The 25,456-nt window shown below is 40.3% G+C and overlaps 1 protein-coding gene across 2 annotated transcripts in view; it reads left to right on the top strand.

Annotated features, from left to right (window-relative positions):
* The window catches only part of rars2 (arginyl-tRNA synthetase 2, mitochondrial), a 68,841-nt gene that overhangs the window by 37,701 nt on the left and 5,684 nt on the right, over positions 1–25,456 (top strand). Inside the window, exons 14-20 of one of the 2 annotated variants that reach the window (XM_052024184.1) lie at positions 7–131; positions 1,288–1,355; positions 4,805–4,914; positions 7,256–7,351; positions 9,668–9,742; positions 20,403–20,466; positions 23,526–23,661. In XM_052024184.1, the coding sequence (XP_051880144.1) occupies positions 7–131; positions 1,288–1,355; positions 4,805–4,914; positions 7,256–7,351; positions 9,668–9,742; positions 20,403–20,466; positions 23,526–23,612 (625 nt within the window). In that variant the 3' untranslated portion in view covers positions 23,613–23,661. Of the gene's footprint in view, positions 1–6; positions 132–1,287; positions 1,356–4,804; positions 4,915–7,255; positions 7,352–9,667; positions 9,743–20,402; positions 20,467–23,525; positions 24,954–25,456 lie in introns of those variants that run through there. The other variant, XM_052024185.1, reaches the window with a different exon arrangement.

Below are 25,456 nucleotides of genomic sequence, written 5' to 3'. Positions count from 1 at the left end.
ACCCAGGTGTCAGCATGTACCCTTTGGGTTAGTGAAAGGAATGAAGACTCGGAAAGGAGATGTTGTTTTTCTGGAAGATGTTCTGAATGAAGCACGCTCCAGAATGCTGCAAAACATGGCTGCCTCTAAGAGTGAGTACTCAACTCCTAGATCTTGGCCTTCTTAGTCTGATTATTTTTAAGAAGACCTTTTCCTTCCCTAATGAAGATTACGGAGTCATTACAGCCAATTCCAGGAGTGGAGCCACCTGGTATATTGCCTGAGCTATTGGGGAAACTTGCGTTGCTATTGATGAATTGTTCTGCAATAGGAGGACTTTATACTGCCCCATCAAATCCTCTGGTAGTCCCAAGGCACTTTACAGCCACTGAAGTACATTTTATGTGTAACTGCTATTGTTATATCGTGGCAGTTATTTTTTTGAACAGTATGTTCTCTCAACAGCATTGTGCTAATGACTAGATGATTCCTGTGAAGCTTGTTGCAAGAGAAGTTTGGCCAAGCTACTGAGGACAACTCCTCAGGCACTATTTTGAAGGGCGGAGATTTTTAATGACCATCTGAATTTAGCTGGCAGTGCCTTGGTTTAACACCTCATCTGAACAAATAGTTCTTCTGAAAGTATAACCCTCCCTCTATACCGACATCTCAATGTAGGTGTTTATGCTTGAGGCACTGCACTGAGACTTGAACTACAGCATTCCAAAATCAAGATGACAGTGATGCATATTGAACTGCAGAATTATGCTTTAGAAACATCTGATGATCTGAGGTGCTGTCTCTACTGTTACTGCTGAAGTTCCCAGGCATTTCCAACACTTGGTTTTTATTTCAGATTTCGGTAGTATTTGCAGCCTGATTCAGGCAAATTCATATAGCATAAACGTATACATTTCTACTGCACATCAGGTGGTGCATCCAATATCTTAGTACTCAATGCAATATGAGATACTTAGGCCAGTTTTAATCTGGTTATGTAAATCTGTCATCTTACTGAACATGGTTTAAGCTTTAGTGTTTTACAGATATAATGCAAGTCCAAAAATAAATAAAACTGTTGCAATTAGGACAAGTAATTACAGGATTTTAAGAAGTAAATATTTGAAGGAAAACTGCACAAGATTAATCCACCACACTTCAACATAACATGATAAGATTTTTTCGTTTCCAAGTTGAAGATAAACCTCTTGTTAATTTTTCTGAGGTGATGATTCGACTGGGCCAGGATAATTTCTGGGTAGTTTTTCGCAGATTATTTGTATATAATTGTTTATTTCTGTTATGAAGCAACAAAAGAACTAGAAGACCCTGAGAGTACAGCGGAGAAAGTGGGTGTTGCTGCACTTATTGTTCAGGTAATAACTCATTGGGCTGTTCATTGCATTGCAGCAGGTTGGATCTTTCTTAATCAGTTTATCATGGTTAATAAATTTTTGTAGTGTGTTTTTGGAATTAGGCTAGACAATAAACTTACATGGCCAATGAAAAACAGGGTGATGCTGCAGGAATTCAGCAGGCCAGGCAGCATCCGTGGAGAAAAGCATGCAGTGAATGTTTCAGGTCAGGACCCTTCTTCGGGAACCTTGCAGCCTAACGGCATGAACATTGAATTCTCCTGCTTTAAGTAATCCCCACACCCACCCACCCTCCAACACTCATCCCCTACCATGCGTCTTCTTTTCTTCCCTTTCCTAGCCTCTTTTTTTTCTACCCCCCCCCCTTTTTTCCTCCCTACCTTTGACCCATCCCCCAGTGGATCTGCTCTCCCCTTCTCCCCCACACCTGCCTATCACCATCTTTTACCTGTATCTACCTATCAGTACCTCGTGCCCACCTCATCTCCCCTCTTTTGTCCACCTATCACTGTTCTGCTTTTCCCTCCTATATATTGGGCTTCCCCTTTTCCTATCTCACTTTGAAGAAATTACATTGCCAAACCCAATATCAGAAAACCATATGTCTAGGTATCATGGATTTGTCTTTAACTTTACAAAAGTAATTTTTTTTGCATCATGCCACAATTGGCAAACCTGCAAAATACTGGGGTAACAGGATTGTACCTTAGTTGACCTTGCTGGCATTCTTTGCAGTTGTACGAGGATAGTATCTGCTAGGGTCATTACCTCTAATTCAGTCAAAGGTTTACAGGGTTGGAGGAAGAGGTTCCTTGATGCACACTTCTTCAGGTATATCTTGGTCACTCGCTTGCCTCCAGGAACAAAAAAAAATGGCCTCCTGTGTTTGCCCAAGGTGTGGTTCCCCCTATAGGATAATAGGCTCTCGGTTCCCTTTATAAGGCCATGATAAAAGGAAAATATAGGAGTTTCTATTTTTTTTAATCAAAAGGATTAGTACTTTCCTTGGGCTAAATGAGCACTGGGCCAAGTCTGAGCAAATTCCCAAGATCACAAGACAAGGGAGCAGAAGTAGGCCATTCGGCCCATCAAGTCTGCTCCATGAGCTAAGGAAAAGAAAAAGAGAAAAAGGTGAAAAGAAAAAGAGAAAAAGGTAAAAAGAAAAAAGAAATGAGAAATGGAAAAAAAAGAAAAAAAACTATTCGTTTCTAGCCACAATTTCTGGCCTTATCCCCATATCCCTTGATACCTTGACTAATTAGATAACTATCTATCTCCTCCTCAAACGCCCCAATGATCAGGCCTCCACTGCTGTACGTGGTAAGGAATTACATAATTTCACTACCCTCTGGCTAAAGAAATTTCTCCTCATCTCTGTTTTAAACCTGTACCCTCTAATTCTAAGATTGTGCCCTCTGGTCCTGGACTCACCCACCAAGGAAAACAGCTTAGCCACATCTACTCTGTCCAGTCCTTTCAACATTCTAAATGTTTCTATGAGGTCCCCTCTCATTCTTCTGTACTCCAGTGAGTACAGTCCAAGAGCCAACAAACGTTCATCATATGTAAGCCCTTTCATTCCGGGAATCATCCTCGTAAATCTCCTCTGTATCCTTTCCAACATCAGCACATCCTTCCTAAGATATGGGGCCCAAAACTGCACACAATATTCCAAATGAGGCCTCACTAGTGCCCTGTAGAGCCTCATCAACACCTCTCTACTTTCATACATTATACCTCTCAAAATGAATGCCAACATAGCATTCGCTTTCCTTACTGCCGATCCGACCTGGTGGTTAACCTTTAGGGTATCCTGCATGAGTACCCCCAAGTCCCTTTGTACTTCTGTACTTTGAATTTTCTCTCCTAGATAATAATCTGCCCGTTTATTTCTTTTTCCAAAGTGTACAAATGCTTATTTCTCAACATTGAATCTCATCTGCCATTTCCTTGCCCATTCTCCTAAACTATCTAGGTCTCTGCAACCTTCCTGTCTCCTCAATACTCCCTACTCCTCCACCTATCTTGGTGTCGTCTGCAAACTTAGCCACGAAACCATTTACTCCATCATCCAAATCGTTAATGTACAAAGTATAAAGAACCCAGGGATTCAGCCATGCCTCCACAATGTAGAAGACCTTGATACAGGCAGACAAAGCTATAAGGCTTTTTGAGGCTGTCCCTGCACATCAGGATCCATTATATCTTGGTTTGGACCCATTTTAGCATGTGGTGCCCTTGTAAGAATCCTGACATTTATGCTCCACTAACTTTTTTTTGGGTGGGTATCTAGTCTCCACATAACATTTCACAAATGACAGCAAAAACTTGGCAATGTTTAAAGCAATGCAGTTCAGGACTCACCTCTCACTGTTACTGCACATTGTTCCCCCAGTTGAATGGTTAGATATCATATTGCAAACATGCTTAAAGGCTCCAAATAAGTCATGTTGCTTCCACATAAAGGTTTACTGCCACCACTGTGGTGTTGTACTCTATTTAAGGAAATAAGAACATAAGAACTAGAAACAGAAGTAGACAATTTGGCCTCCTGTGCTTGTTCTGCCGTTCATTAAGACTATGACTGATCTTTAACCTCAGAACCTCATTCCTGCACTAACCCCATACCCCTTGATTCCCTTAATGTCTTTAAAAACCTATTAATATGTTTCCTGAATATACCAAGCTTCCACTACCTTCTTGAGTAGTAAATTTCAAAGACTCTGGAAAATATATAAAGATATATTTCATCTCTATCCTCAATGGCTGTCATCTTGCTTTGAAACTGCGACCCCTGGTTTTAGGTATTCCAGCCAGGGGAAACGTCATCCACACATCTACACTGTCAAGCCCTGTAAGAATTATATTTGTTTCCAGGAGATCACTCCTCATTCTTTTAAACTCCAGTGAGTATAGGCCCAGTTTGCTTAACCCCTCCAAAAAGGACAAACTTGCCGTGCCAGGAATCAATGTGCTGAACCTTTGCAGCACTTCTACTACAAGTTATGGGTTTGTTTTGAAGTTTCAATTGATCTGATTTTTATTTTGCATGAAGTTTCAACAAGGCAGGCAGAAAATGTATGTTTTTGAACTGGTCACCAGTATCCTGGAAAATCTTCTCTGTTACATGAAAGGAAAAAGTGTTGGTGGGGTGAGGAGAAGTGTTTGGGTGATGGGGCCACACAGTAGCCGTTTCCTTACAAAATGTGTATTGTCCAAACAGGTTGTGTTTTGAAGCCAGCAGGAGGCAAACTGAAATTTAACACAATTTCCATCAATTGATTTAAGTTAATAACTATCCAGTATATAATAGTGTGTAAATTATTTGTAAACCTTCATATATTCACAATGTTGGATTCGCTTAAAGTCAATTTTTCCTGATTTTTTTTTTAAGTTGGGTTTCTTCGTTAAGTGAAGAAAATTAAATAATTTTAATATATAATTTGTAGGATTTCAAAGGTCCCCTTATGTCTGATTATGAATTCGACTGGGATCGTGTACTCCAAAGCCAGGGAGATACTGGAGTGTACCTGCAATACACTCATGCCAGGCTACATAGGTAAGGCATATCTGCAAAAGAGTTGAAAAACCTGCAGCAACAGGATGGTAAAATATCAGGCAAACAAGCCCCCTCATTATTTTAAACTTCTTTTAGATGCATTATTCTGGGCACAGATGATGCAGAACAGCCAGATTGCCATACAAGAGTCTCAACCTGATGACATCAGCAACACTATGACTTGCCTTTAATGGAAAGGTGAAACTCCCGTACCACCTTCACAATCAGCTCTATGGTTGACTTCACCTTCTCCCACCCCAGTCCCTCAGCATTAAAGGACACAATAAACAACTTGCTGTATAGATGTAACAATGCCACTGTGCAACTTGTGTGTCTTTTTTTAAATTTTTTAACTCTTGGCCCTCTAAAATTTCACTAGGATAAATACAGAAGGAAAAAAAAATAAAGGCATGTAAGATGGTATAGTTGAGATACCAGAATGGCTATATTGGAGGCCAGGACTTTTGATCTGGAGGCATTATTTCAAATCATAATGGTAGCTGGGAAATTTGAATTCAAGTAATTAAATAAATCTGGAGGGGGGAGAAGCAGAAGGAAAGCTATTGGATTGTCATAGTTGCCATCTGGTTCACTAGTGTCATTTGGGGTAGGAAATCTGCTATCTTTGCCTAGTGTGGCCCATATCTGACTCCAGAACAATGGCAATATGGTTGTCTCTTAACTGCCCTCTGAAATAGCTGAGCAAGGCACAGAAATCAGGGGCAACTTGGGATAGGGCTGGCCACTGACACCCACATCCTGTGAGCAAATTTTTTTATAAAGCAGGATATAAATATGTTATGGAAATCCAACACAGGTAGTTCTGACATTGTTAATATTTAAAAAGTTGTTTTGGTGTCATCTACAAGTACTTCAGCTATTTGTAATGTTTTCAATAAAGCAGATGGTTTGTTAATTAATAAATAGTAGATAATATTGTCCAAAACTGATGAAGTATCATGAAGTAATAATTTAAATTAGAGGAAGTTCAAGTAATATGAAACATTAATTCAATGGGAAATTACTGTAAGGTGTGGCTGAATAGCAAGACCTAAAGATTTAACCACATAAACCAATTACAAATTACTTAGTGGATTATTATTGTCATATGTACCAAGATGCAGTGAAAAACTTTGTTTTGCATGCCATCCATACAGATCATTTCAAAACATAAGTACATTGACGTAGTACAAAGAGAAAACCAATAACAGAATGCAGAATATGGTGTTACAGTTACAGAGAAACTGTATAGACAATAAGGTGCAAGTGCCATGACGGAGTAGATTGTGAGGTCAAGAGTTCCTCTTTATCATACAAGAGGTCCATTAAAGAGTCCTAACAGCAGAGAGAAATTGTCCCTGAGCCTGGTAGTGCATTGTTTTCAAACTTTTATATCTTCTACCTAACGGAAGGGGGTGGACAGAATGTCTGGGGTGGGAGGGGTCTTTGATTATGTTCACTGCTTTCCTGAGGCAGTGGGAAGTATAGACAGAGTCCATAGAGGGGAGGCTCATTTTCGTGATGGACTAAGCTGTGTCCACAACTGTCTATAATTTCTTGCAGTCATACAGATAAAGAGTCATAAAAAGGACAAAATGGTTTTATGAAAAGGACATACAGAACTGTAGGAAATTGATAACTTATTTGATATTGGGCATGTTAGCCTATATTTGGGATATACTCAAGATCCTCCCAAGGTATTTCCACTGAAGCACATAGACTGAAAGGTGACTGAAGAAATTTTTAAAGGTAAAAATTTAATCTCCTTGCAAACAAATGGATCTACCAGAACCACACAAACAACAAAACTCTGTTAGTAGCAACAATAGGATTAAACACATGAGATTTGGGTGGCCTTGCTAGTGGTCTTTAGGTACTGTTTTGGCAGATTTCTGAAGATATTATGTTTAACCACAAAATGGGAGTTTTGAAAAAAATTGATTCCTTAATAAATCATTTTCCATTAGCATTTCTAACACTGTGGTAAAGATAATTAAGGTCAAATAGCTTCCCTCGATTGCAAATATGAATGACAGTAAAGAGGCAGCTCTAGAATGAGGCATTTCTTACACTCCATGAGATCCAATAAGTTCTGTGCTGAAATAGAAAAGTTGTAAGTCCAAGCATGTCTATAGATGATGTGGACCCATTTTCAAACTCTTTAATATTTTATTGCTGCTAAATGATTAGCAAACTGGGAAATTAAATTGCATGACACTAACAATGAATGAGTTTTTGTTAAACTAGTCAGACCAAATCATGGCATTATTGATGTTGACTATTGTTCTGAAGTGTCCTACACTGCTTGTTCTCTTTGATATATTAACAACCATAAATTCAGCTTACAGAGGCAGTGTGAAAATGGAGAAATGATGCAGTTCAACCCAACATATTTACAAGATCCTCAGGCAATTGCTTTACTACAGCATCTCCTCAGGTACAAATCTGATGACAGCAGCAGCTATGTTATTTTGTTGGGGATTCTATAAACTGGATAACTCCTGATTTTAATAGATTTGAGGGATCAGTTTCTCCATTATTCAGCAGTGAAAATTATTCCTCTTCCATGCTTCCCCTCTGATTAACTTAACGCTGAAGTAAAAATCTATAGTCTCCAATATATGCAGAAATCTTGTCAGTATGCTAAATTTTATTTCTTAAAGGGTTTAAGAAATATTTTTTTCTTAAAATTCTGTGTCTTACACTGAGAAATTCCATGCTTCAGTAAAAAGCTTTAGACTTTTAAGTACACAAAGCAAACATTCAGTAAGAGCATCAGGGTATAAATTTATCCTTGGATGCATGTGTTAAACATGCAGCAGAGTAGCAACTGCACTTTGTATACTTCTGAAATTTGAATCCATTGAGCTAAATGGATATAAATTACAGAACGGATCCGGATTTCACAAATTGAATACGATGCACTTGCATTACTGTTTTGTACATTTAACAGGTGCAAATGTTTATGAATTTCTTCCTCTAAACTTCTATTTTTTTAAGGTTCTAATCTAAATTTAAAATTATTTTGTTTGACATTTTGAGAGATTTCAGCCTTGGTTTTGTTGGAACCAGCTATGGTGTGGATTCTTTCCCCAGTCGAGGCCTTGAGCTGAACCCATAATGTACGCTGACAATCCAGTACATAGGTGGTTGCCTTTTGGATGAGATGTTAAACTGAAGATCCATCTGCCCTCTGGGGTGGATATGAAATATTCCACGTAGTATTTTGAAAAGCAGGGAATTCTTCCCAGTGTCTTGGCCAATATTTACCTCTCAATCAACATGACTAATCCATGTAAAATGGATTAAAAAGCCACAGAGATGCTGGAAATCCAAAACAAAGACAGAGAATGCTGGAAGTGCTGGGCTGGTCAGGCAGCAACAGTGGGGAGACAAGCAGAGTCAGCATTTCAGGTCAAGGACCTGAAATTCCATTGGAAATGGAAAGGTGAGAAGGCACGGTAAATTGCAGAAAGGGAGGTGGGGAGAGTGGAGACAAAGGGAATGCCTGTGTGATTGGAGAGAAAGCCAAAGTTGCCAAGGTAACAATTACTTTATAAACAGGCAGCTGACGAATAAATGATGGAGCCAAACGGAGATATAATGAGTTGAAACAATGATCCAATCACATCTGTTGGGGGGAGGAGGTGAGAGTGAAAGCAGGTCACCTTCAATGTTGTCCCTAAGGCATGATGTAACACACCTGAAACAGCCGGTGCAGTTCCCTGAATTCCCACTAGACATTAATAGAAGGCCAAGGTCAGAGTGGAGGCTCAGGGATGACCCTGTGGATTGAACAGAGGTGTTCTACAAAGTGGTGACCCAATTTGCATTGGGTTTTTCCCGATATAGAGGAGATGATGTCATGACCACTGATAAGTTGGAAGAAGTGCAAGTTAATGCTCCTTATCTGGGTCCCTGGATGGTGAGAAGAGATATAAAGACAGGTGTTGCATCTCCTATGACTGCAGGGGTAAGTGCTGTGAGAAAAGGAGTGGTTGTTGGAGGTGGAAGGTTACGCCAAGGAGTCACAGAATGAACATTCTCCACCTACCCCTCACTTCAACTTGAAGCGTGTATAGTTCTTCAGTTTCAGTTCTGATGAACGATATTTGATGTGAAATATCACCACTGTTTCTCTCACCACTGTTGCTGCCTGACCTGCAGATCGCTTCCAGCATTCATCAGTTTTCATCACTAAATGAATTTACCTGTATTACCTGTAATATTGAGGCTACCTTCATCTGAGAAGTGGAGGGGAAAATGCAGATGAAATGCACAGCTCAAATTGATTCAAAGACCAGAGAAAAGGAAAAGAGGCAAGGCTGCAAACACTCAGTTTTTTATGCTATGGTTGAGATGATGCTCTCCAATTAACCTCTTCTGTGCACAGAAGAAAATCACAAAGGATGTTCCATAAGTTGGCTCACCTGGTCTTTAGGATTTTATTTTAATGCATGTATTTGTTGAGATGCACTGTGCAGAGTGCAAATTTTTAATCAAGTCTGTTGTAGCTGCTGGTAAACCCTGGAAAGCATTTGACAAATTTTTTGAAAAGTCATGTTGTATTTGCCTTGTTAAAATGACAACTGTTATTTAAGCACCAATGCTTAAAAGTTGATATTAATTCCATATTTACTGTAGCTCCAAAGACCACAGCATTATTCAGGATTATAATGCAAAAAATGAATTTTTATCTTAAAGTGCTATGAAATGTAATGGCAAGGAGTTCAGAAATGTTGTCTTTTTTAAGGTACGATGAAGTTCTTTATCAAGTTTCAGAAGATCTCCAACCCAGACATCTTGTTAACTACCTGATAATGTTGAGGTAAATGCACTCTCTGCATCATTGATGACGTTTGTAGATAGCAGGCTTCAATATCTGAAGTGGCATTATGTTTTCTGAAAATCAAAACTGGGATGAATGGAATCCTTACTGGAGTTGGATTGACTGTTATGGAGTTACAATGGATTAACGTTGAATTTCATTTTACTTCCTCATTACGCAAAATGGCCATATGATTGTTGAGGATGCAGTCAAAGTTGTTGCTGAAACAAACAAGATTCTTATCGGGCTTGACAGAGTGGGTGCAGGGATGATGTTTCTCTGAGCTTCAGTGTCTAGAATCAGGGGTCATAGTAACAAAATATAGGTATTCCTTGATTTATGACAGATTCCTGCTGAGGTAGTAGATTACAAATCTACTTGTTGCACCACCCAACCACCATGCATAGGAATACATTGTATCAATAATCTCATGCATTTTGCCCAAACTGAGCTTAATTTGACTTCCCATTCCCACACTGACATGTCTGTCCACGGTGTCCTACTGCCACATTGAGGCCAGACACAGGTTGGAAGAGCAATACCTCGTATTCTGTCTTGGTGGTCTCCAACCTGACGGCATCAACATCAATTTCTCTAACTTCCGGTAACCACTCCCCTCTGTTTTCCTTCCCCCTCCCCCTTTGTTTTCCCTCATTCCTGGGGCCCCTTTACCCCTTCCTTCCCCTTCCCCTCCCTCACGACCTGCCCACCTCCTTCCTTTTGTTCTACTGTCCTCTCCTATCAGATTCCTCCTTCTTTAGCCCTTTGCATCTTCCACCTATCACCTCCAAGCTTCTCACATTATTCCTTTTTACCCCACCTGCCTACCATCCCCCTCTCACCTGGTCTCACCTATCACCTGCCAGCTTGTGCTCCTCCCCCTCCCCCTACCCTTTTATTCTGGCTTCTGCCCTCTTCCTTTCCAGTCCTGATGAAGGGTCTCAGCCCGAAACATCGACTGTTCATTTCCCTCCATAGGTGCTACCTGACCTGCTGAGTTCCTCCAGCATTTTGTATGCGTTGCTCCAGATTTCCAGCATCTGAAATCTCTCGTGTCCCTGTTTCAGCTGAGCAGAATATTTTTTAGGAACGCATCCTTTTTGTAAGTCAAGGAATGGTGAAAAAGAGTTGCCATTTGGAAAAATATTTCTTCACCTGGGGTAGTGAATCAGATAAACACATGAATTTGGAGCTGGAGTAGACCACCTGGCCCCACAAGTCTGCTCTGCCCTTTAATAAGATCATGGCTTAATCTCCACTATGCATTCCAGTCTACCAACAGTAACTTTTCACCCTTTTGCTTATCTAGTACCTGTCTACCTTTATCTTAAAAAAAAATCCAAACTCTGCTTCTTCCACCTTTTTTGAGAAAAAAAATTCCAATGACCCTCAAGGTAAAATTGCACTTCATTCCCAGTTTAAATGAGTGACTCCCAGTTGTGGATTCTCCTAGAAGAGGAAATGTTCTCTCTACACCCACCTTGTCAAAATCCTATAGGATTTTGCACGTTTCTTACAGAGGTAACAGGATGTCACATCTTGCATCTTTAGCAAGGCCTTTGACAAGGTCCCTCGTGGCAGGCTAGTCTGGAAGGTTAGATCGCATGAGATGCAGAGGGAGATAGCGGATTGGATTCATAATTGGCTTGGTGCTAGGAAGCAGAAGATGATGGTCGAGGGTTGTTTCTCAGACTAGAGGCCTGTGTCTGGTGATGTGCCACAGGGGTCGATGCTGGGATGTTTGTTGTTTGTAATTTATGTAAATGATTTGGATATGGACGTACAAGGCATTGTTAGTAAGTTTGTGGATGATACTAAAATAGGTGGTGTTCTAGATAGTGTAGTAGGTTATGAAAAATTACAGGGGGATCTTGATCAGCTAGGTATGTGGGCTGAGGATTGGCAAATGGCTTTCAATCCAAATAAATGTGAGGTATTACATTTGGGAGATCAACCCAGGGTAGGACTTGTACAGTGAATGGTAGGGCCCTGGGGAGTGTTATGGAACAGAGAGACTTAGGACTGTAAGTGCATAGTTCTCTGAAAGCGGCATCACAGGTAGGTGAAGGTGTTTGACATGCTGGTCTTCATTGCTCGAGGCATTGAGTATAGGAGATGGGAAGTTATGATGCAGTTATACAGGAAGTTGATGAGGCTCCACTGGAGTATTGTGTACAGTTTTGGTCACCCTATTATAGGAAAGATGTTATTAAACTAGAAGGAGTGCAGAAAAGATTTACCAGGATGTTTCCTGGACTTCGGGGCCTGAGCTACAAGGAGAGGTTGCGTAGACTTGGACTTTATTCCCTGGAACGTAGGAGATTGAGGGGTGACCTGATAGAGGTATATAAGATCATGAGGGGCATAGACAGGGTGAAAGTTCATAGTCTTTTTTCCCACGGAGGAGGTGCCTAAAACAAGAGGGCGTAGGTTTAAGATCAGAGGGGTGATATTTAAGAGACATCAGGGGCAGGTTCTCCACGTAAAGGGTAGTGCATATTTGGAATGAGCTGCCAGAAAGGTTGAGGCAGCACATTAGCCACATTTAAAAGCCATCTAGATAAGTACATGGATAGAAGTTTAAAGGGCTAGGGACCAATTATGGGCAAATAGGACTAGCTTGCTGGGCAACACAGTTGGCATGGACAAGTTGGGCCAAAGGGCCTGTTTGCATGCTGTATGACTGTGTTTCAGTAAAGTCCCTCACACTCTGTTAAAGTCCAATGGAAATGAGCTTGGCTTGTTTAGCCCTTCCTAATAAGACACTTCATCCATTTCGGGTAATATCTAACAATCCTCAAGTGTTTTGAACACATTTTCATCCTCCTTAATCAGATGTAGTCACCAAAGCCCTATATACAGTAACTGAAACTTAGAGTTGTACGGCATAGAAACAGGCAGTGTCTATGCCAACCATCATGCCTATCTATACTGTCACGAACCAGCAACAAAAGAAACACACTGAGCATAATTTAGTGTTAAAAACTATTTTATTAATCACTACTTATGATAATATGTAAAATAAAAGTAAAAAATGTTAGTATGTTAGAATTCAAGAATGTTAAACCTCGAACGTTAACCCCAAAACTAAACTCTTCGTGTGTGTGTGTGTGTGTGTGTGTGACAAAGTCCAAAACTCCCAGTTCCAGAGTGGTTCTTAAAGTTCAGTTCCGCAAGCCATAAGGTGAAACATGAGCAAGGGCTTCTTCAACAACCACCGTTGTCTGAAGATAAGATGTAGATGTAGAAAAACATAGAGAGAGTACATACGAAATCCAAATGTTCCACGATGGAACCCAAACGACACTTCAGTGTTTACTCGGTAGTGACTTCCTCACCCCGAAAGCATCCGAACCGTGGTCGTCCACACACAAATACCTGTTTCCCTCTACTGGTCAGCAACAAAGTGAACTCCACCGGATTACTTCCAACTTCCATACATGGATTTCAGTGGCAAACACAGTTATTGTTTCTCATCCATCGATAGAGAAAACAAGCAGGCTGGTGTCTCTCTCCCTTCTCTCTCTCTCTCCTTCTTCTTCTGACTTCTTCAACAACGTCATTACGTCCTTTATCTTCTATTGACGTAAGCACGCCCCACACACATATACACACACTCTCTATCTTAAAGGGACTTTCACTGAGTCCGTAACACCTCCCACCTAAAAAAAAAATTTTCCCAAGAAAATTTTAACCGCGCATACAGTTAGTAATGTTAATAATTATCATGCTACACAACTACAGACTATCAGATTAGTACAGATACATGTTTCCCATTTAACATCGAGAAAGACAATCAGCAATCACATTATCTTTGCCTTTAATGTGAGTTATCATGAGATCAAACTCTTGCAAAATTAAACTCCAGTTTAACAGCCTTCTGTTCTTGTTTTTGACTCGGCTCAGAAACACCAATGGGTTATGATCTGTATCTACAGTCAATGGTTTCTGAGCGGTGCAAACATATACACTGAAATGTTGCAAGGCTAAAACAAGCGACAGTAATTCTTTCTCTATGGTGGAATAATTCTTTTGATGCTCATTAAATTTCTTTGAAAAGTAAGCTACAGGATGGTCAATATCATCAAGGTCACCCTTCTGCAACAACACAGCTCCTGCAGCTTCATCACTGGAATCTACTGCTAATGAAAATGGCTTTTCAAAGTCAGGTGTTTTGAGCACAGGATGGTAGCATAAAATGGCTTTCAGCTTCTCAAATGCTTCTTGACAAGAATCTGTCCAAACAAACTTTACTCCCTTCTTCAGAAGATTAGTTAGGGGAAGAGCAATATCAGCAAAATTTTTACAAAATTTTCGATAATATCCAACCATTCCCAAAAATCTTTTAACAGTCCTTGTACCTGTGGGAATAGGGAACTCAGATATTGCTTGAACTTTTGCCTGAACAGGAGCTTGCTTGCCTTGACCTACAACATAGCCAAGATACGTCACAGTGGCATGGCCAAATTCACTTTTAGCCAAGTTAACTGTAAGGTTAGCCTTGGAAAGTCTTTCAAACAACCTTTCTAACGCAGAAATGTGATCTTCCCAAGTATCATTCCCAGTCACTAAGTCGTCAATGTAGGCATCTGTATGTTTTAACCCATGAATCACTGAATTAATCATTCTTTGAAATGTTGCCGGAGCATTTTTCATTCCAAATGGCAAAACATTGTATTCATACAATCCAGAAGGGGTTACAAAGGCTGAAATTTCCCTTCCTCTATCTGTTAATGGAACACACCAGTACCCTTTTAATAGGTCAGTCTTTGTAAGAAATTTTGCCTTTCCCACTCTGTCTATGCAATCATCCACCCTAGGAATAGGGTAAGCATCTGACTTTGTTACAGCATTCACTTTCCTGTAATCTGTGCAAAATCTAACAGTTCCATCAGGTTTAGGTACAATAACACAGGGCGAACTCCAATTTGAAGTAGAATGTCTAATAATATCATTTTCCAACATGTATTTTATTTCCTGATCAACAAGTTTACTTTTTTCCACATTCATTCGATATGGGTGTTGTTTGATTGGTTTTGCATCCCCAACATCAACATCATGGGTAATTATCGATGTTCTGTTTGGAACATCTGGGAACAGATTTTTAAATTTTAAAATTAATTCTCTCATCTGTTGTTTTTGTGAAACTTGTAAATGGTCCAACTTTGTTTCAAGGTTCTCCAGGATATTTTGGTTTTTTAGTTTCGATGGAACAATATTTGGTCTAAATTGGCCTTCCTCAACATCAACATCAGGCATTCTAGAAACAACCTTTACACCATCCACCAAGGCCACAACTGAATCCCTCTCATAATAAGCTTTTAGCATGTTTACATGACAGAGTTGTGTTTTCTTGCGTCTATCTGGTGTTTTGATTATATATGTTAGATCAGTCACTCAAGATTCAATAACATAGGGTCCAGAAAAACGAGATTGCAAGGGATTATTTTGGCTAGGGAAAAATACCAACACCTTTTGCCCCACTGCAAATGTCCTAGGCCGAGCACGTCTATCAAAATATGTCTTCATTCTTATCTGGCTTGTTTTCAAATTCTCTCTCGCTAGCTGGCAGACTCTCTCCAACCGAGTTTCAAATTTTTGGACATAGTCCAACAGACTCAAGTGAACTTCCTCATTAACCCATTGCTCTCTTAACAACTCCAAAGGTCCTCTCACCCTATGTCCAAATACAAGCTCAAATGGACTAAATCCTATTGACTCCTGGATTGATTCTCTAACGGCAAACAAAAGTAAATGGATACCTTCGTCCCAATCCTTTGTGTTTTCAAAGCAATACGTCTTCAGCATATTTTTGAGAGTAGAATGAAATCTCTCCAGAGCTTCTGGGTGATATGCAGATGATACAATCTGCTTTGCTCCCAGCTCATAGACTATTTGTTGAAAAATTTTTGACATAAAATTACTACCTTGATCAGATTGGATTTCTTTTGGCAAACCAAACAAGGTAAAAAATTTTACAAGAGCCTTTGACACCGTCTTGGCCTTAATATTTCTAAGGGGTATTGCCTCTGGAAATCTAGAAGTGGCACACATGATGGTTAACAAATACTGATTTCCAGTCTTAGACTTTGGTAAGGGGCCAACACAGTCCACAATCACCTTCGAAAAGGGTTCACCAAAAGCAGGAATTGGTTTCAATGGAGCCACAGGGGGTTTTTGATTTGGTTTACCTACCATCTGACATGTGTGGCAGGTTCGACAAAACATCACCACATCTTTTCTCAAACCAGGCCAATAGAATTGTTTCAAGATCTTCCCTACAGTTTTATTCACACCAAAATGACCACCCAAAGGCATACTGTGGGCCAGGTTTAAAATCTCATCCCTATAAACCTTTGGAACAACCTGATGAATAACTTCCCATTCCTCATTAACAGGAACATGAGGAGGTCTCCATTTCCTCATTAACACTCCATTTTTGACATAGTATCCAATTGGCACTTTTTCAATCTCCTCACATGAGAGTGCTTTTTCTTTCAATTCTGTCAATTCAGGGTCCTTTGTCTGTTCCACCATAAAATCCTTCCTCGACAAAGACCAATCTTTAAATTCAGGCTCACTATAAGGATGTTGATCCTCCAATGAAGACAGAAAAGTCTCAGATAAGGCATCATAATTTTCTTCCTGTTTAGGACTGTCACAAGGAACCACATCAGACTGCACCGGACTGTCTGTCTTGGCTAATTCTATAGCTCTAGCTCGAGTCACCGCACATGATGGGTAAACATCTGGATCATTCTCAGACTCATCAATCCTTGGTTTGGTCGTTAACCGTACCACAGGAACAATTTCTCCATCTGCAAGGTCATTTCCCAATAACAAAGAAACTCCTTCCACTGGCAAACTAGGTCTTATCCCTATCTCGACTGGTCCTTCTACGAACTTTGACTTTAAAATCACCCTGTGAAAAGGGACAGACATGGTCTCACCTGTAACGCCTCGTACTAGATTTACTTCACCAGTGTCACTTTCTTCTCCAATATTTAAAACACTGTCCAGCAAGAGAGATTGACTAGCCCCAGTATCTCTAAGAATTTTCACTGGCACCTGGGGTGACTCATCATTCAGTGAAACAAAACCCTCTGATACATACGAATGGAATTCTTTTCTCACCTCCTCCAACTTTTCCGCTTTTCCCTCTTGCAAGGACTGGTCTTTAACAGCATCTCCTAAACCTTTTTGATTTTTAATTGCCTGAAAGCAAGCATTGGGCACAGCTTCCTTCTTTTTCTTCAAAAGGGCACAATTAGATATCACATGGCCAGGTTTCCTACAGTAATAACAAGTACGCTCAACAGGTTTCTCCAGCCCTGGCTTCTTTTCATCTTTTCCTTTTTGATTACCTCCCAATTTAATCTCCGGTTTACCTGGATTGTCTTTGTAACTCTTTTGAAAGGTTTTAGGTTGTCCCCATTTGGATTTATGGGTTAAAGCATAATCATCTGCCAACCTAGCAGTTTCTTGTAAAGTTTCCACTGCCTTTTCATTTAAATATGTTGTTAATTCAGCTGGAACACATCTTTTAAAGTCTTCCACTAGTATCAATTCTGTCAATTTATCATAATCCCCATCTACATTTTTAGCCAGGCACCATCGTTCAAAACATATTCTCTTTCCATTGGCAAATTCCATATAAGTCTGATCTGCAGATTTCCTCAAGTCTCTGAATTTTTGTCTATAAGCCTCAGGGACCAATTCATAGGCCTTCAAAATAGCTTGTTTTACCTTGGTATAATCAGCTGCATCCTCAGCAGACAAAGCAGAATAAGCTTTTTGAGCTTTACCTTTAATCACACTCTGTACCATAAGAGCCCATCCTTTCCTTGGCCAGTTTGAACTCAGAGCAACCTTTTCAAAATGTTGGAAATACTGATCAACCTGATCTTCTTCAAAAGGAGGGACTAATCGAACCTCCCTGCTGGCTGAAAAACCATCATCAGAATCAGATTCCGAACTCCTACGCTTCATTTGTAACTCATGCTGCCTCTGTTTCTCCTTCTCCTCACTATCCAGCTCCATCCTCTTCAATTCCATCTGCTTCATTGCTAGATCAGCCTCTATCTTCATCTGAGTTATCTTTTGTTCAGTCTCTAATCTCTTTTGTTCGGCCTCTAATTTCTTTTGCTCTCGTTCAGCTTCTAATTTATTTTGCTCTCGTTCAGCCTCTATCTTTGCCAGCTGCACCTGTGCCTCAGAAATTGCTATTTCACTGCCAGGAAATTGTTTTAACACTTCCTTCTCAAACACCTTCTTTTCCACATAATGGCCAGCTATCAGTCTCTGAATATCTGCCTTTCTCATAGACTGCTTTACTTCTGTAAGGTTTAGCCTTGTAGCAATCTTTATCAAATCATCCTTTTTCGCCACCTCCAATCCCTTTTGGGTTGGTGACTCCAAAAATGCCTTAATATCCATTGCTGCTGGTTTCCACACACACAAGCCAATTAAAAAGAATTTATCAGATCTCCCTCAAAAATCTTTGGATTGAATCCCGGACGAATCTTGTCAATCTGGGGAACGATCCCAGACGACACTCGTTAATCTTGGGAACTATCCCGGACGAGCCCCCAATTTTGTCACGAACCAGCAACAAAAGAAACACACTGAGCATAATTTAGTGTTAAAAACTATTTTATTAATCACTACTTATGATAATACGTAAAATAAAAGTAAAAAATGTTAGTATGTTAGAATTCAAGAATGTTAAACCTCGAACGTTAACCCCAAAACTAAACTCTTCGTGTGTGTGTGTGTGTGTGTATGTGACAAAGTCCAAAACTCCCAGTTCCAGAATGGTTCTTAAAGTTCAGTTCCGCAAGCCATAAGGTGAAACATGAGCAAGGGCTTCTTCAACAACCACCGTTGTCTGAAGATAAGATGTAGATGTAGAAAAACATAGAGAGAGTATATACGAAATCCAAATGTTCCACGATGGAACCCAAACGACACTTCAGTGTTTACTCGATAGTGACTTCCTCACCCCGAAAGCATCCGAACTGTGGTCGTCCACACACAAATACCTGTTTCCCTCTACAGGTCAGCAACAAAGTGAACTCCACCGGATTACTTCCAACTTCCATACATGGATTTCAGTGGCAAACACAGTTATTGTTTCTCATCCATCGATATAAAAAACAAGCAGGCTGGTGTCTCTCTCTCTTCTCTCTCTCTCTCCTTCTTCTTCTTCTGACTTCTTCAACAACGTCATTACGTCCTTTATCCTCTATTGACGTAAGCACGCCCCACACACAGATACACACACTCTCTATCTTAAGGGGACTTTCACTGAGTCCGTAACAATACTCATCCCACTTGCCTGCATTAGTTCCATATCCCTCTATCCCCTGCTCATTCAAGTACCTGTCCAGATGTCTCTTAAATGTTGTTACTGTTCCTACCTCCACCACCACCTCTGGCAGTTCATTCCAAATACCAACTACAATTTTTGTGAAAAACTTGCCCTCAAATCCCCTTTAAACTCTTCTCTCTCGCCTTAAACCTATGCCTTCTAGCTTTAGACACTCCTATCATGGGAAACACTTGCTATCAACCCTGTCTAAGTCTCATAATTTTATATATTTCTGTCATGTCACCTCTCAGCCTCCTTTGTTCTTGATCTTGACCTCCCTACTTTTGTATTCCATTCCAATTAATGGCAACATTCTTTTAGTCTTCTTAATTATACAAGCCTTTTGCAAATCCCTCTGCATTGTCTCACTGTTTAAATAAAATGCTGTTTTTGTTCCCTGCCAAAATGGCCATTTCACATTTGGAATTCTCAACCAGTAAAAAGTAGCGTGGAGACTCGGTCACTGTGTAAATTCAAGACAGATTGATAAACTTTTGAGATCAAAGGATATGGGGTTAAAAGTAAAGTGGAACTGAAGTACAAGATTTTATTGATTGGCAGCAGAGGTGCCAGCAACCAAATGACCTAATCCTATTTATAATCTTACTTTACATTGCACAGATCAACATGCTGCATAAACTCATAGTTCACTGAATCTCTGCAGATGCAGATAGGCACTGAAAGCTGCATGCTTTAGATTGACCTTCATTTGTTCAACCTCGTTTATATTTGTTCTAGGCTGTGACTTGAGTTTCACCTTTTGAATAGAAGGGTTATTTTTAATGAGAAAATTTGTCCCACATGTTTGCATTTTGCCTTGCGTTAGAACACTGGATCTTCCATTTGATATCTAAATTATAGAACTTGTTTTCACTGTTGCCGTAGTCCTTATGGAAAATTGCTGTTTTTATACATTATTAAAATCACAACCTCATTGGTTAAAATTGTAATTAGATACTTTTAGTTACAGTATATATAGTTTTCCTGGTTTTCTCAGTCTCCTGAAAAGATGCTTAGTTGAGGAATGGTTCAGTGAACAGTGTTCTCCCAGTGCCAAATCTACAAGCATGATAGAGGTTTTTGATTGGAAGATATTGCAGCCAAGTCTGAGCCCTTGCCCAGCATTTGTGGCTGAGCACCTTTCAGCCAGCTTTGTCAAGTACCAGTCTCGAGTCCAAACTCAGTAGCTCAGGGAACTTATTTAGAGAAAAATAAATTGAGAGTAATGGCCTTTTATCTTATTGCCTTGTTAGTGTATAAAGATGCTAAAGTGTTTTTTTCCTTTTGCAGTCGTCTTGCTTCTATAGCTCACAGGACTCTGCATATTAAGGGCAGTTTACCAGAAGTAGCAAAGGTTAGTATACATAGTGTCTTGTCAAATCACTTTGGCAGTGATACAATGCAGAGTTTACATATGAACATTAAAATGCCAATGAGTTATTTTGTTCTGTAAACTTGGAAGACGTATGATTTTTGAGGTGGTGTATCTTTGAGCTCCAGCTTTTTCTAAAAGATCCAACACTTGATTGTCATAACTAACAGCAGTAAACGTATTTAATCTCTGGGAGTTGTGATTTCATAACTTTCAAAATCAGAATTTGGTTTATTCTCACTGATTTATGACGTGAAATTTGTTGTTTTGGGAGCAGTACAATGCAAGGACATAAAATACTATAAATTACAAACTAAATAAATAGTGCTGGGGATAAAAAAGGAATAATGAGGGTACTGTTCATGGACCATTCAGAAATCTGATGGTGGAGGGGAAGGAGCTGTTCCTAAATCATTGAGTTTGGGTCTTCGGGTTCCTGTACCTCCTCCCTGATAGTAGTAATGAGATGAGGGCATGTCCCAAATGGCGAGGGTCCTTAATGATGGATGCTGCCTTCTTGAGGAACCACCTCTTGAAGATGTCCTCAGTGGTGGGGAGGGTTGTGCCCATGATGGAGCTGGCTAAGTCTACAACCCCCTGCAGCCTCTTGTGATTCTGTGCATTGGAGCCTCCATACCAGGCTGTGATGCAACCAGACAGAATGCTCTCCATTTATTGACATTTTTTTAAGAGTCTTTGTTGACATACCAAATCTCCTCAAAGTCCTAATGAAGCAGAGCCGCTGGCATGCCTTCTTCATGATTGCATCAATGTGTTGGGCCCAGGATAGATCCTCTAAGATGTTGATGCCCAGGAACTTGAAGCTGCTCATCCTTTCCGATGCTGGCCCCTCAATGAGTACCTGTGTGTGTTCTGACTTCCCCTTCCTGAAATCCATAATCAGTTCCTTGATCTTGCTGATGTTGTGAAGGTTGTTGTTGCAACACCACTCAACCAGCCGATCTATCTCACTCCTGAACGCTTCCTTGTTGCCATCTGAGATTGTACCAACAACGGTGGTGTCATCTGTTAATTTATAGATGGCAGTTGAGTTGTGCTTTGCCACACAGTCATGAGTGTAGAGAGAGTAGAGCAATGGACCAAGCACGCATCCTTGAGGTGCGCCTATGTTGATTGTCAGCAAGGAGGAGAAGTTATTACTGATCTGTACTGACTGTGGTCTCCCAATGAGGAAGTAGAGGATCCAGTTGCAGAGGGAGGTACGGAGGCCCAGGTTTTGAAGCTTGTTGATTAGTACTGAGGAGATGATGATGTTGAACGCCAAGCTGTAATCAATAAAGAGCAGCATGACGTATGTCTTGCTGTTGTCTAGGTGCTCCAAAGCAGAGTGGAGAGCCAATGATATTGCGACCGCTGTAGAACTGTTGCGGTGCTAATCTTTAGACAAAGATTAACTTAACACTAATTTTAGAGCTAAAATGAGTATTAGTGATGTTTGTTGAGGGAAACCAGTTGAAAAAGCTTTTGGAAATCAAAGATAAGAGAGAAGATAAGATATCTTTATTAGTCACATGCACATCGAAACACATAGTGAAATGCATCTTTTGCGTATAGTGTTCTGGGGGCAGCCCGCAAGTGTCGCCATGCTTCCGGCGCCAACATAGCATGCCCACAACTACCTAACCTGTACATCTTTGGAATGTGGGAGGAAACTGGAGTACCCGGAGGAAACCCACGCAGACACGGGGAGAACATAAAAACTCCTTACAGACAGCGGCGGGAATTGAACCCGGGTCGCTGGCGCTGTAATAGTGTTATGCTAGCCGCTACACTACTGTGCCTGCCGCATGGCAATCTGCAGCATGGCAAAAAAAAATGTAAAACTGGCAGCAGTGGCCCAGTGGGACTGTGAGAGTACTACTGGGCCACAGAGTAGAAATCTAGAACCTACTGCCCCAAAAGGTTGGTGATGGTGGAAACCATTACCATGATTTTATTTTATTTTCTTAAAAAAGTGCTTCAGCAAGCCATTTCACCATAACCTGTAGGGCTGTGGACCAATAAAAGGGAAGTGGGATTAATTTAGTTCATTTAGGACACTGTGAGCCAATGGCCTCCTTCTGTGCCATTAACTTGTTTGATTCTCTGAGGAATAAGATTCACTGTCCTTGCAAGAGCAGAGAAGCGAACTAAATCCAGCAGTAAATGACAGTTTTAAATGATGACTGTGTATGCTGGGAATATGAAATAGAAACACAAATTGCTGGAAATACCCAGCAGGTCAGGTAGCATCTGTGGAAAGAGACACAGAGTTAACGTTTCAGGTGTGGGACGTTTTGTTGGAGCTCATCACTGCACCGCTCTTCTAGCCAGTCCCACTTCACACCCTAGCCTAACCCAGCCCTTGCAGTCAAAATTACAGATCTAACACCCGGTTCTGCTGAATGGTCTTGGATCTGAAATGTTTACTTTGTTTCCCTTTCCACTGATGCTGTTTGAGCTGCTGAGTGATTCCAGCATTTTGTTTTTTTTTATTAAAGCTGAATTCGGGTTTTCTCCTGGCTTAGCTGGGCTACGGTACAACTTGGATTCTAAGATAAGATGGTAAATGTTCAGCCCCATCAAAAACTATCTGAGGGGGCGTCGAGGAGGACCAAGACATTTTTACTCACTCCTAAAGGCTGAAAGTGGGGGCATTTTAATCAGCAGTGTTTGGTAGGTATAGAGTTAGTAATATGGATTTGTAGTTTAACAGCCAGGGTAAAAAAATGTGTGAGAAACAGGAAATTAGAGAAACCAATGTGGCAACTCACAACAGAAGTTATGGTTTGAATCATAGTTGTGAATTTGGCATTACATTTGAGGTTAATGGTACACAGGGTATACACACCTATAGCACATATAAACTGTTTTGCATTTTGAGTACTAATTGGGAGTGTGAAATTAAAAATAATTTCAAAATGTTGTCTGGGGAAACTATTTGAATCAACAATCCCTTCAGTTCAAGAACTAGATGTTATTGCTATTTATTCAAACGGGGTTCAATCCCAAGACATCAACCTCTGTCATCTTTATTCTAGGCACGGCTTCTACTCTTCAAGGGAATCTCTTCTGTGCTTGCCAATGGAATGAAGCTCCTTGGTATAACTCCAGTGGAGAAGATGTGATTAAACTTGTATTTGGGACAATGTCATTAGATGACTTGGCAAAACTTGGGTAAAGATGTGATTAAACACATGCTTACAATAGCTGATTAAGCCAAAAATAAAACCGCTTTTGAGTACTCGCAGGGAGACGTGTAACCCCTGGTGGAAGGGTCACCCTGATACTGCCCTCAAATGACATCAACTCAGAGCAGATGTCCTTCTAACTCAGTGGCAGATACTGCAAATTCACGTGGTCCACAGGAGAAAAATAAAGATTAGAGAAAAACATGCCTAGTTTTACAGTTGCATGTTAGTTTGTCGATATTTCAAATTATTCTAGGTAGGGTGAGTCAGCCAGCCTAAATTAACATTCAGTACAGCCTGAAGGCGATTCGATCACGTGTGATGGGCTTCAATGTTCAATCAGCACCAAGTTGACAGAACAACTTGCATTTAAAAAGACTGAACCTTTTTTTTTAAATACTGTAACTTTCTGTCCTTTGGCTACCTAGTTTATGTTCTACCTTTGATCTCTATTGCAGAGAAATTAGTCAAAGCCCCATCCAAATGTCTGGTATTTTGGTTGTGTGTAAACAAAAAATATTAGTTGTGGCAGGATGGGAACAGCAGTCATAATGAGAAAACTCATTATGCACAAAAGTGACAGTTGACTTGCTCTTGCCTAGAATTGCATTCTGTGGCTGGATTCCAAAGAGTGATTGAAATCCAACCATAACAGCCATTGCAGAAACCAGCTTTATGCCATGTGATAATTGTAACTATTTAAACACTTAAGAATTCTAGCTTGTGCTTAAAATATTAGTCAAAGTAGCTCTCCTAACAAAAATTAGTCACCTAGAACAGAGTGCCTTTATTAAACTTTATGCAAGCAAATCTGCAGTATGTCCCAAACAGATTACCAGACCCAATCTCTGCAGTATGGCAAATACCAGAAACAGTGGCTGAAGAATACTAATTTTGTTATGCTTGTGGATCTGTGGACTTTTAAAATGGATTGTCACCAAGTTTAACCAGTAAAAGGTTTGATTATAAAAGTGGTAGTGCTGCTTTCCTCCTTTTAGGTTGTCACCATTTGCTTTTCTGTTTGCCTTTTTATTGGAACCAGTCGCTAACATGATTTCCAGTTCTGTGCTCTTATCTGCTTTCTATAACTAATAGGAAGATAACACAAGAATTGAAAGCCACCTCCAGATTTCTGAACAATTTAGGGTTTCCCTCATTGTCATCACAAGTTGTCATGACCTTAGTTCATTCAAATAAATTTAAACTATATCTGTCAAAACTAGATCAGCTGTCTGCCGGTTTTAATCCCATTGCTGGGAGGGGTTGGATTGATGTTTTGCTTATGGTATCGGTCTGCTGTGACCTTGCTCCCAATTGTTCCTAAACCTCCATTTAAAAACTGAGGGGGGAAGGCAAAATTGGAGATGGGTCGACCAAGATACCAGAACCTGGAAAGTGCCTGATAGGAGACACCCTGTTTGTCCAAGTACATTGTGTAAGTAACTGACTTTCTCCCCACCTCACTGCCCAAACTCCCTGTTGACTGTATGCTGTTCAACTAGACAATGGGAAGACCAAAGTAAACTTCAGCTCTGCCACAAATTTGACATCCTTGCTACCCACTGTCCAGGCACCAACTCCATGTCTTATTCAAAGACAGAGCAGTGATTCTGGTGCTCTATCCAAAAAAGGTTTCTTTCTAATTCTAAGACACAATAGACTGCAGATGCTGGGGGAGTCCAGTTGAAGGATCACAACCCAAGACCTCAACTGTTCATTTCCCTACACAAATTAAAGTTTTCATGCAGTTAGAACTAAATTTCCCTTTCAACATGGTAACG

The sequence above is a fragment of the Pristis pectinata genome, chromosome 10, assembly GCF_009764475.1.
Source record: "Pristis pectinata isolate sPriPec2 chromosome 10, sPriPec2.1.pri, whole genome shotgun sequence".
NCBI classification, from domain to species: Eukaryota; Metazoa; Chordata; class Chondrichthyes; order Rhinopristiformes; family Pristidae; genus Pristis; species Pristis pectinata.
This window is presented reverse-complemented; position numbering and strand designations above follow the sequence as displayed.